The following is a 12759-nucleotide window of genomic DNA, read 5'->3' as shown; positions in this document are numbered from 1 at the left end:
ATTTTCTTTAAAAAAAAACGTTTATAAAACGATCACTGCGAACAAAGTGCGAATCGGACACACGATTGGTTTGTTTAACAGATAAAATTCGGTAATTTTTTCCTCTATTCTGCTTCCCATATTCATCGTCATTCATAAAAGAAGTGTTGCATTATATTCGTGACTGAAGCGGGCCCCTCTTAGACAGTCAGTGGACCCCTACTTATAAAATTTCTTGATCCTTAACTGCTCCTAGTTTATGAAAGAAGTTTTAGATTCGGCAGGATTTATGAAATTTTATAAGCATTACTTTATTGCTTTTTTCATTTTAATTGTAGTTGAAAATGATGTTAGGAAGAATAAATGCAACACCAGATGTCAATTTTGATTACCTAAAGACGGACGAGGATAAATCTTTTTAAATAATTTTTAAAATGTGGTTTATATCATGCTTTTTTCAAAACTATGATAAACAGTATGGGTCACCATGCTTTTTTCACGCTACAGGTTGAGTAAAATTGTCAGATTTTGTATAGATTATGCATTGAAAATCCAAATTTGAGTGAGAAAAAAAAATACACCATAAAATTTTAAGATAAAATATGGGAATATAGCTCTATTAGATAAAACTATGCTTTTAGATAAGAAAAAGAAATAACATTTGATTGCTACATAATAAGATCTTGAGGCAAATTCACAACACATTCTATTGTAAAAAGTAAAATCAAAGGAAAATTTAAAATTTAAAAAGAAAAGTCCCTAATCAAATGGCAAAATCGAAAGCTCAAACACATCAAAGAGTCATATTCCTGACTTGGTACAGGCATTCTCTTATGTAGAAAACGATGGATTGAACCTGGTTGTATAGCTAGATTAACGATCCTCTCACTTGTATGACAGTCGCATCAAATTCCATCATATTGACAAATTTCTATGCGTGAACCGTAAAAAAACACAAGAGGTTAAAAGTTATATATATAGCCTTTGTTGGATAAGCAGATTTTAAGGAAGGCTCGAAATCCTTTTATTTCAAGCCCCCCGGCACACATATGATTTATATTAATTAAATAACAAGTAACCGGTGTATTGTTCAGCGTAGTGACAAAGTTTCTGTGAGCTGAGATGTGATAACTCGGCGCTATGATTTGCAATAAAACTATCTGTATAGTTTTGTATTATCATGACAATTTCTTTAAACAGACATACTTACACAGTGTATGCAAGAATTGCCTTGTGTCAGATAATAAGCCAGTATGGACTCTGTACTGCATATGTAGGATTAGGACGAATGGAAAGGACGAAACTGTACCGCAATCAACTGTAGTTTTGTCGTTACTTTCCCTGTCCCAATCGAGTTCCCGGGACCTAGGATATTTTTTTTGTGGCGATGCATCCGGGATGGTAAGAAATGTCACTATATTGTGTTGTTTTTATTTTACTACTTTTAATGTAAGATGTGATTATGATTGAGTCGCTGTCATTGAGGATCATTGAGTCGAAAGCATACATGCATCAAAATGAGGAAGGTGTTTACTTTACAACCTTGAAAGTGAAACCATAATGATCCGTGACTCCGTGAGAAGGAAGTTTTTGATCCGTCCATTTTACAAATATTTTTATTTTCCGGTTTTGATGAATAAACCTATAGTGAAAGCTAGTGAGCACCCTCATTTGTAGTTGGGGGGGGGGGGGGGGGGGGGGGGGGGTCCAAGTATTCATATATGGCAGGATCCTCATTGCATAATCACAATTATTCCGAGATTACTCTGACCTCCAACAGCTGTTTCGCCAGACAAGCTGGGGCCATGGGAAGTCAGAGCTTGTCCCATATCAAAAAGTGGATATTTGCCCACCCAAAATAGATGCATTGCTTCGTCACTTCTGGTGCCCACTGAGGGCCTTGGAATTATATAAATCGGGCATCAATCTGTTCATTTTTCATTTATCTCTTCATTTATGTAAGCTTCACCTACATTGTACCTGCCAACCTTTATATTCTCATAATTAGACAGTTTTCACAGTGACCCATCAATTTTTGCATTTTGCCTTTGCAAAACATTTTTTGCAAAACAGCCGTTGGACGTCAGAGTATTAATCTCAGACTAAATCATGATCAATAATCAAATAAGTATAGATTATCAGGTTTTATTGAACTTCACCTGCTCCATATCCTACCTCCACCTGCATGGCCTACATGATATGAGCATGATGAGGTAATGTGTTATCATGGTTTAATAGTTAATGTTAATCTAGGAAACGGAAGAGATGCACACAAGCCAACTAATTTTTGCAAGCAATTTATGTTATAATACATGTAAAATAAAATTGAGACTGGAAATTGGAAAGGTGCCAAAGAGACAACAATGCGACCATAGAGCAGACAACAGCCAAAGGCCACCAATGGATCTTCAACAGTCAGGGGACTTACTTAAATGAGTGATTTTCTAAATCACTGGTTTAAGTAACATTATTTCCATAAAAGTTGGAAGTAAGAGTTGTCTTTCTTTAATAATCACCTATTTAAGTAGTACAAATTAATCACTAGAAGAAGTGATTTAATCTTATTGTAGCTTTAAATATAGAATACAAATGATCCAGGGACTAATTATGTTTCTAAACTTATCAGAACCAACATCTGTGTTGTCTAGGATGACCAGGTCATTTCAGGTGATGACCTTGTACTGAATCTAGGATAATGACATTAAAACCACTTGTTTAAGTATCATACCTCAATTTCCTTCCCAAAAATCACATATTTAAGTATCATTATTTTAATAACCCCCACTAATTTCAACAACCCCGAACAGTGAAATTTTTATCGCGAACAGTAGAATTTTATTACATAATCTGAAAGATGAAACCTTGAACTTTACAGGAAAAATACTCCCACTGCTAGGAAAAATCTGTTAAGAAAGTATCAGTTCATTATGTAAAGCCATTATTATAGCATTTTTTCAACTTAAATAGAATTTTCAGCTAAATGATAGCACCAAAGGCATAAACCTTGCTACTTAAAAGAAGCAAAAAGTTCATTTTTTTTCAATTTCACTAATTAAAAGATATTATTTAAACCTATGTGTTTAAAATTTTGAAAAAAACTACAAAATCCCAATTTGTGACAAAACTTTGAATTTGCTACTCAAATAAGTGATTAAGTCCCGTGACTGTTCAATGCAGCGAGAAACTCCTGTACCCGGAGGAGTCATTCAGCTGGACCCTAAACAAATACATGTATTTCAAGTAGAAATATAAAGCCTATATAAGTTGTCATGAAAATGCAACAATTTGACCTTTGCTAATGCATGTTATATAAATACATCATCAGGCTCACATGGCTCAAGACAATTAGAAAGAAGTGAAAATAAACTTGATAAATTGCAGCAAATTAGACATTGTGAGAAATGGCTACACACTAAATAAAGTATCAGCAAACATTAGTTGAGTTACAACATTTAATATAACATTGATAACTTGATAAGTAAAAACACATATTTAAATATTTACATATAGACATTGTATATACATTCTTAATTTGAAGTATCTTTGACACACATAAAATATTAATTTTAGAGCAAATGAAAGATTTATATCAATTTATTTCATTCATATTTGGGGCACATGAAATGACAATTAACATAAATACAAATCACTGATAATTGTATACATGTAGCCAACGGCGTTTTGCATTTGCGCCAATCTGCATTTCATTTGCGCCGATTTTTTCTTTCATTTGCGCCAATTTTTTTTTTCCATTTGCGCCAATTTTTTTACAGGTAAATTACAGGTAATTACAGGTGAATAGATATAATAAGATGTGTTATGAGTGTCAATGAGATAACTCTTCATCCTAGTCGTTAAAAGCCCACTAGATACATCTTCAGACTTTTTCCTTGGCCGTACCCGTAGTTCTTAAGCCTCGGTCTTTCGGTCAACAGCACATGAGTATGTTCTTTCTGTGTTTTGACAATAGTCTTCACATCAGAATCCGTTGTGTCTCTGGCTTTACACGATTTGGTGGTACATGTACATCGGTAAGATATGTTATTTTTCAGGACACTCGCCTTCCAATATGTATGGCCGTAGATGATAAAAAAAAAAAAAAAAAATTGACTCCTCGGCCCGTTTAAATGAACAATATGTCCATCGTGTTACAACGAAGTTCAAGAACAATATGAATCAAAATAAACTTTAAAATGGTTTACTTTTATTAATAGTTACTTGGATGGAGAATTAACTCATTGGCACTCCTACCACATCATCCTATATCTATTTAACATAAGTGAACAACGTTGATAACCATATTTACCAATATACCATCAAATTATAGTTCATGTAAAAGTATTAAATTTTACCTGTAAATCCAATAGGGCTCTTCACGGTTAGTTCGGCCATATTGGATAGGGGGCAGATTTTCATAATAGAGGTAAAAATGGTGTGAAAAATACGGGAAAACATCATTAAAACAGAGCTGTTGCTTGGAAACACACATAGGATTTCCCACACTTTCATACCATTTCCACCTCCTTCCAAAAAATCTGCCCCCTATCCAATATGGCCGAACTGTCCGTGAAGAGCCCTATTAGGAGAAATTATAAAATCGGCGCAAATGAAAGAATGAAAATTTTCAAAATCGGCGCAAATGTCATACGCCCGTAGCCAAATAGGGTCATTTTGAAAATGTTTTGACATGGTTAAAGAGAGGCAGGAAAGATACATTTGTAACTATTATAATTTTTTTCAGCTAAGACATGTTAGACATGTTAAGTACCACATTAAAAACAAAATATCATGTTTTTCAAAAATGATTGTGATGCATATTTTAATTTAAATCATATAATTTTATTTACATGATTTACGTTTATAAATGTTAACTTAAAGTGGAAATTTAAATTACAATGTAGATTCAATTTATTGTTGAAATTGACTTTGATGACTACATTGTATATCATCTATTTATCATCAATATTGTGAACCTATTACCATGATTACATGTATTACGTTACATTTGTTTTGTCTGTTCAATGCAGTTGTACAAAATGTAAGTGGTTTCATGGCCTGATACATGTATTTGGAAATTAGTATGGCGTTCATTATCACTGAGCTAGTAATCTAGTATTTGTTTAGGGGCCAGTTGAAGGACGCCTCCAGGTGCGGGAATTTCTCGCTACATTGAAGACCTGTTGGTGACCTTCTGCTGTTGTTTTTTCTATGGTGGGGTTGTTGTCTCTTTGGCACATTCCCCATTTCCATTCTCAATTTTACATGTATGTTTAAAATTTGCTAGTTGGTAAATTAAATGTTTTCTATATCTAGACTCTTATACCATGTATACCTGATTACCATGTATCCTACACCGTGTACAAAAAAGTATTTATAACAATAAATGGAGCATATACTATCATGATTATATATAGGGAAAAATCAGATATTTCTGTTGATTGAATCAAATTTAAATTAGCTTTAATTTATGGTTGACCATGATTGTTATTATTTTGACATTGAGATGTAATCATGATAATCGTCACATATATTGAATAGAACAAAAAGAACTAGGATCAACCCCATACTAGCTTTTAATTACAAGTTCAAACTTTAATTCAAATTTTAAACAATAATAAATTTTCATGAACAACTTATGGATTGTTCAATGTACACATACCCCCAAGTCTCAAAGTTGGTTTCAGTTCTTTAACTTAAGTTTGCCTCAACCAAATTTAACATGATTATAATGAAACTTATATTATAATGCTTATACACTGTAACTGCATTATTTTATAACTATTGATAACACAGATCAAGTTTGAATTTTAGTGGTTTCACTCAAACAGTTCTAAAGTTATAGACCTTTATAAATGGAAAATTGCTGAATTTTAAAAGTTTCTTACTTAAGTTTGCTTATCCAAATGTTATGTAACTTATACACAATACTCATTACCACAAAACTGCAATTAAGAACAAATTTGGATAGGGTCCCTTTTACAGTATTTCAGTTATGTCCCTTTATAACTTTATATGATAATTACAAGCTGGGGCATCATCTGTGACCCATGGACACATTCCTCATTTATTTACTTCTGAGTTATGTATTAATATCAATGGTACAAAATGTTTAAATAATCATCATGATCAGGCAAATTATAATATTTCTATAAAAAGACAGCGAAATGTGGTGACACAATTATATTACACAAACATCAATTTGCCTGATCATGATGATTATTTAAACATTTTGTATATATAGACAAATAAATGTTTATATAATGCCAAAAAATCGTCTGTGTTAGTAGATTACAACTTACAAACTTTTAAATTGGAAAACTTAAATACATGTACAATGTTCATGATGTTGTTTAAACTAAATTAAAGTACAAAATAATTAAAACATGTATAATGAGCTTATAATGACTTTAAACTTGTCATGTAGAAAGTATGTCAAAAGTGGTGTTTTAAAGGCCAAGAAAAATATATGTCCGCTTATGGTTTTTGCTTGCATTGGGGCCTGATTAATTTCTTTAATAGATACATGTACAAAAAATGTACCAGTTTAGGTTCTTTTTGACCTAATTTCAAGAATTATTTCTCTTTTTTTTCCCCACTATAATGGGGGATCACAGGTGGGGGGGGGGGACTCAGGGATTGAAACACCCCATAGTTTGTATATATTTAAATAAAAATACACCCAAATGAACTTCATAATTGAAGCATACAAAAGTGAAGATGTACCCCATTTTCAAAACCCTCTACCATCATAACTATCATGTGTACACAAAAACAAAGAAAAACACAACTTTGGCCTAATTATGATATGACTGACCTGAATTGTTTAAGCTTATAGAAATTAGAAGATAATTTGACACATAATCATGATAATGCATTTCATTTTCAAATGCTTGTTGTTAATATACTTGTATGATAATAACCAATGCATACTTTTTAATAAATAATACTTAAAATTTTAAGTTTTATTACATTTAAAGCAAATATTGATTTTGTTACAATGTAGGTTGAATTAAATATTTGTTTGTTTTATAATGATCTTATCAGTACATTTTTTGTAATTATCTTTTTAAAGGTATAGTACACCTGTATGAACAGTTTAGGATACCTTCATTATTTGGTGTGAATATGAGCTATTTGTAGTTGAACTGTCAGTCATGATCATGAAAATTTAACTGTTAAAAACTATTATGGCAATTTAGAGACATAAGCAAAGATTGAAAAAGAAAAAGGTGAAATCTTGCACATAATTTATGGAAGATAGGAAGTATATTGATCATGTAATGAATGCAGAATGCTAATGCACAGAAACAGAAGATGGAATCATCAGTTCTGCCTTATACTTGTGTATATATAGGTGAGTCAAATACATGCAGTATAATAGGGTCTTTTTTAGATGGCATCCACATGTACCTCACAGTTTTCTCTTCATGCCGGTTGTCATTTAAGGCTCTGATCTGTTTATAGATGTAAACCAAATAAATTTTTCACACTTGTTATAAATTTTACCTTTTCGAAATTGTACCCCATTGATATATATTTGATTTGACATTAAAAAAAGTTACCCATACTAGCTGCACTATTGTGTGCCTTATAATTAACATACTGTGGAATCATTTATTTTCGTGGGTACAAATTTTCATGGATTGGTGAAATTTTGCTTGTTAGTGGATAGTTATTTAATTTCATGGTTTTGATGAAGTCTACATCATGTACATACAAAATGTACAACAAGCCTATAGAATATTTTGTCATTTGTTTATCATTAAATTTTGTGATTCAACTGTTACCAAGAAAATTGGTATCCAATGAAAAGTAAAATGTACAATATACATGCAAGATAAACGTTCAAAAAGTAAAATCACAAAAATACTGAACTAAGAGGAAAATCTAATCGGAAAGTCCATAATCACATGGCAAAATCAAATAACAAAACGCATCAAAAACGAATGGACAAGAACTGTCATATTCCTGACTTGGTACAGGCATTTTCAAATGTAGAAAATGGTGGATTAAACCTGGTTTTATAGCGCTAACCCTCTCACTTTGATGACAGTCTCATCAAATTCCGTTATATTTACATTGATGCGTTAACCTAAACAGACACAATAAATAAAATAGTCAAAATATGGGTATATCAGTCATCATCGTATAACAATTTTAAAAGGAACAATTTAACAGAACACAAAAACATCTATCTACAAACACATTCATTGATTTGTGTGTCTGACGTCAGAAAATTTTATACGTCGCATAGATTTGTCGTTCAATGTGCATACAAACAATTTTAAAATTTACATAGGCAATGTTAGCATATAGGGTTAAAAAATAAAATGAATGAATCCACAGTCGATATAGAACCTTTGATCTTTGTAATTTAAAAAAAACAAAAACATTCCTTTCAGATGCCAAATGGAAGGATATTGGATACAGTATTGCCCAATGTGCCAAAGTTCACAGACACAAAGACAGGGACAAAACCATTGGCCAGCTAAAGACCATGTGGTTAAATACGTCCAATCAAAATCATGTTTTACCTTGCCTTTCAGTCAGAACTGGATTAGACTTGTACCTGAGGGTCATGAACTATCCCCCTGGGTCAGAGATTATAATGTCTGCTATAAACATACCTGATATGGTATATATAGTTAAGCATCATGGTTTAAAGGTAAATATTTTAATTCTAATAGATATAAGAGGGTAGTAATGCCCTTTACCGTCAGGCGTCAAACAGTCATTTCCGCTACTGTTATTAGCATCAAATTGATAAAAATGTTACCGTCATTTCTCAATTTGTCAGATTTGTCAAATAACTATTGTTACTGTTAACTTTGGATTTTTTTTAAAGTGATTGGTCAAAATCATTCAATTTTTAACGTCAACAAGAAAAAACATATATATATATTAATTTTTACCGTTATTGTTCTTGAAGGTATCACCATTACCACCCTCACATATCATGCATATGAAGATGTGGTATGAGTACCAATGAAACAAATCTCCATCCAAGTCACAATTTTAAATTTTAATTACTATCTTAAAAAATTTGGCAAAAATTAAAAAACAAGAATGCACTTTCTATTATTTCAGCAAAACAGTGAGTGACTCAGTTTATATCTATAATTATATATGCATTCTAATTATCACTTAATCACTTTGCTATTAACTTGTTTAATTTGCAGATTGTTCCGTTAGATGTACATATAGAGACAACATCTCCAAAAACCAATCTTTTAGAGGCTTTAATAAGTGATAAAACAGTCGCCATTTTGATAGCTCATTTGTACGGGAAATGGTCAGAGATGGATGCAATCATTAGTACAGCTAGACGAAAAAATATACATGTCATCGAAGACTGTGCCGAAACTTTTTGTGGCTTTGAAAAAATCGGCCATCCTGAAAGTGATATAGCGCTTTTTAGCTTTGGAGTAATAAAATACTACACAGCATTTGGTGGTGCCATCACAAAAGTTAAAGACGAAAATTTATATAACAAAATGTGCGATTTAAATTCAAAATATCCCATACAATCACAGTTTGTTTATTTCAAGAAACTGTTCAAGTATTGTTGTGCTTATGTTTTACTTGACTGCCCCAGAGTTATTCACCCAATGATGGTTCTGACAAGAAAATTTAACATCGATCATAAAAAATATGTCATCAAAATGTTACGAGGATTTCCTGATCATTTGATTGAAAAAATTCGACATCAGCCATCTACTGCTCTGTTAAAAACTGTGTTTCATAGACTTTCAAATTTTGACCGAAATGATTTTAGAACATGCTCTGTAAAAGGGGAATATGTAAAAGAGAGGCTTCCTGAAAGTGTGACTCTGGTTGGATCGCAGGCAGAAATCAACAATTACTGGTTATTCCCAATATTAGTGGTAAGAATATAACATAAAAACCATCATTAAGACAACAATCTACAGGAATATGAGCACAAAAATTATAGTAAGAGACCCTATTTGTTTTTCAAACCCTAACATGCTTAACCACATGAAGCTATTAATCATGTTTGATTCTACTTTTCACCACAATTTGTTTTATTTGTTTTAGATTTCATGTTCAACAGTATAAAATTTTAACATGTTCACAAAGAACCGAAAATTCATTACTAAATAGCAACTAGGAAATTTTATTATTCAGATAAAATATTTCTCTTATAACACATGTGTATGAGTCTCTAAGAGATTAATCTCAGGTACACTATAGCTCATGCATACATGCATCTCATGTTGATGTTGTCATTTCAGCCTGTAAATAATGAAAGTCTTGGTAAAATATTTTGAAAGTCTCCTGTGTGGCTATTCTTTAGATTTGATAAGCCATTTTAAGTTTTCATTCTAAAAAAAAAAATTCTGAATTTCGAAAAAACACACGACTTTAGGTGAAGAAGGTCCACTTATTTTGGGGGAAGTCAGGTTTAAGCCTTTACATTAATAATTATCATACAGATTTAAAGGGAAACTTCAGTACGCAAATAAACTATAACAAATTATGCTAATAAGCTTTATTGAAAGAATACAAAATAAAATAACATGTATGACCATGATGACAAATGACATATAACTTTTAGTCGAATAAATAAGCATTCAATATGTTGTAAGTGGATTATATCTGGACATTCATCTTTCTTTAGGGACTTCATTTACTGATCTGTTCTATCGATGTCATTTTGACTCCATAATTTGACATTTTGGAAATAATGTAGTGTAAGTATTTTCTGCTAAATTGCATAATTTGGTCTGACAAAAAGGGTATGCAAATAGCAAGAATCAACTGTATATCTCTATAATTATAAATACATGTAAAATTGAGAATGAAAATGGGGAATGTGCCAAAGAAACAACAACCCGACCATAGAAAAAAACAACAGCAGAAGGTCACCAACAGGTCTTCAATGTAGCGAGAAATTCCCGCACCCGGAGGCGTCCTTCAGCTGGCCCCTTAAAACAAATATATACTAGTTCAGTGATAATGAACGCCATACTAATTTCCAAATTGTACACAAGAAACTAAAATTAAAATAATACAAGACTAAATAAACATGAAATAAACTTTTATTTGTTCTTTTTTGTTTTCAGGATAATGCTGATACCTTTGTCAACTTACTTCATGCTATGGGTATAGACGCTTATCGTGGAGCTACACAGGTCAACATCATTGAACCAGAGAAGTGGAACCCTTACTTGGATTATTTTGCGCCGTTGGTCAACTATTACCCACACGAAGCTCGTTATCTAATGGACCATGTGGTGTACTTGCCGATAAATAAATCTGTACCGTTCAGCGTTCTCGATCAGATTTGTCGAGGGGTTGAAGAGGCTGAAAAACTGACAAAAAAGAGTGTTAATGTTAGAATTCAGTCAAAATTATAATGTTTTTTACTACTTGTAGAATATGATAAGTCAATGCAATGTTATTTTTACTAATGTTAAAAATTAGTCAAAGGTATGATGTATTTACAATGTAAATTTTAGATGTATTTACTAATGTTAATTTAGTAAAACCTAGTATGTTCACTGATTAGTCTTATGAGACAAAACGTGTGTCTGGCGTATTGAATTATAATCCTGGTACCTTTGATAACTTTTTACTATCATTTTGACTATGTAAGATTTTACCCTACAGTATGATCATCATTTCAAGTGTTGTTTCGGTTAAACAATTTTGTTAGAATTGAGTCCAAAGTATGATGGTTTTAAAATTAGTACATGAAAAGGATGATTGTAATTACATTGATGGGAACACTTACTAATATGTACATGTAAAATATCTTTAACTAACTGTAAGGTTCTTCATTTTGGTGGGTATCGATTTTTGTGATGAAGGAAAGTTATCCTGAGAATACTAATGAATCTACAGTCAGCCTGCACTGTTAGTCGCTGGTCTGATTCCCCAGACTAGTAAAATTTATTTTGACTAGTAAATGTTTTGCAAAACTTTGTTTACAGGCATAAGCATGATAAGAAAAATGTCTGAATATTTGTCTTTGGACAAGAAGTTAGAAAAGATTTTGGTGCAGGGTACAGACTGTACATAACTTCTAGTTAAGTTATATTTAAGTTATAAATTAAATTATAAATGAGTGATCAGGCTTATTAAAAAATATCTAAAGATTCAAAATGCCACAATATTTTTATGTTTTCTATATTTTTGTAAAAACAACAAAATATTATGTCACTGCCTTGCTATGTATAGCTTATAGTATATAATACTTTTTTAAAATTTTTAATTGACCTTTTAAACATGGTAAAATGTAATGTGACTTCTTCATTTGATCTCATGTGGAGAGTTGTATCATTGGCAATCCTGTTTTATAATTAACACCTCTCTTCTTTTTATTTATATTAAAAGACTTATAATTGGAAAGTTTTTTGCAGTTGTGATAATCTTTTATAAATAGCATGTTTAGCAGATGGAATGATTTGAAGATGAATCTCAAAACATAAAAGTTTTTGTTTATAAAACCTTGTTTGAAAATATAACTCAAAGTTCAATTTCTTATAAAATATTTAATAGGAGGGGGGGAAATATATGAATGTTTTCTGCCTCAAGACTGACCTAATTGTGACCCTTAGATAATGTATTGCCTCCTGAAAAAATTATTTAAGAGATAACGTTGTGAGTTGTCTAATATGATTATGATTCCAATTTTTGCTGCAGAATTCACTCAAAATTGTAATAACATCTATGCATATCAAGTATCCATTGAAAAATTATATTCAGTAAAACCTGGCTAAACCAAACATGTTCTTTAGGCCAGTTATATTTATTATT

At 31.6% G+C, this 12759-nt stretch overlaps 1 protein-coding gene across 1 annotated transcript; it reads left to right on the top strand.

Moving 5' to 3' along the window:
• The first annotated feature begins 1319 nt into the window (after positions 1-1319).
• Positions 1320-12502, top strand: LOC139503638 (uncharacterized). The gene is made up of 5 exons (XM_071293459.1): positions 1320-1380; positions 7052-7333; positions 8382-8644; positions 9159-9863; positions 11064-12502. The coding sequence occupies exons 2-5, from the start codon at positions 7264-7266 to the stop codon at positions 11355-11357; spliced, it is 1332 nt and encodes a 443-aa protein (XP_071149560.1). The 5' UTR covers positions 1320-1380; positions 7052-7263; the 3' UTR covers positions 11358-12502.
• Positions 12503-12759: the final 257 nt, after the last annotated feature.

The sequence above is a fragment of the Mytilus edulis genome, chromosome 14 (assembly GCF_963676685.1).
Source record: "Mytilus edulis chromosome 14, xbMytEdul2.2, whole genome shotgun sequence".
In the NCBI taxonomy this organism is placed as follows: domain Eukaryota; kingdom Metazoa; phylum Mollusca; class Bivalvia; order Mytilida; family Mytilidae; genus Mytilus; species Mytilus edulis.
The sequence above is the reverse complement of the archived record's forward strand: the minus strand, read 5'-3'. Positions and strand labels throughout refer to the sequence as shown.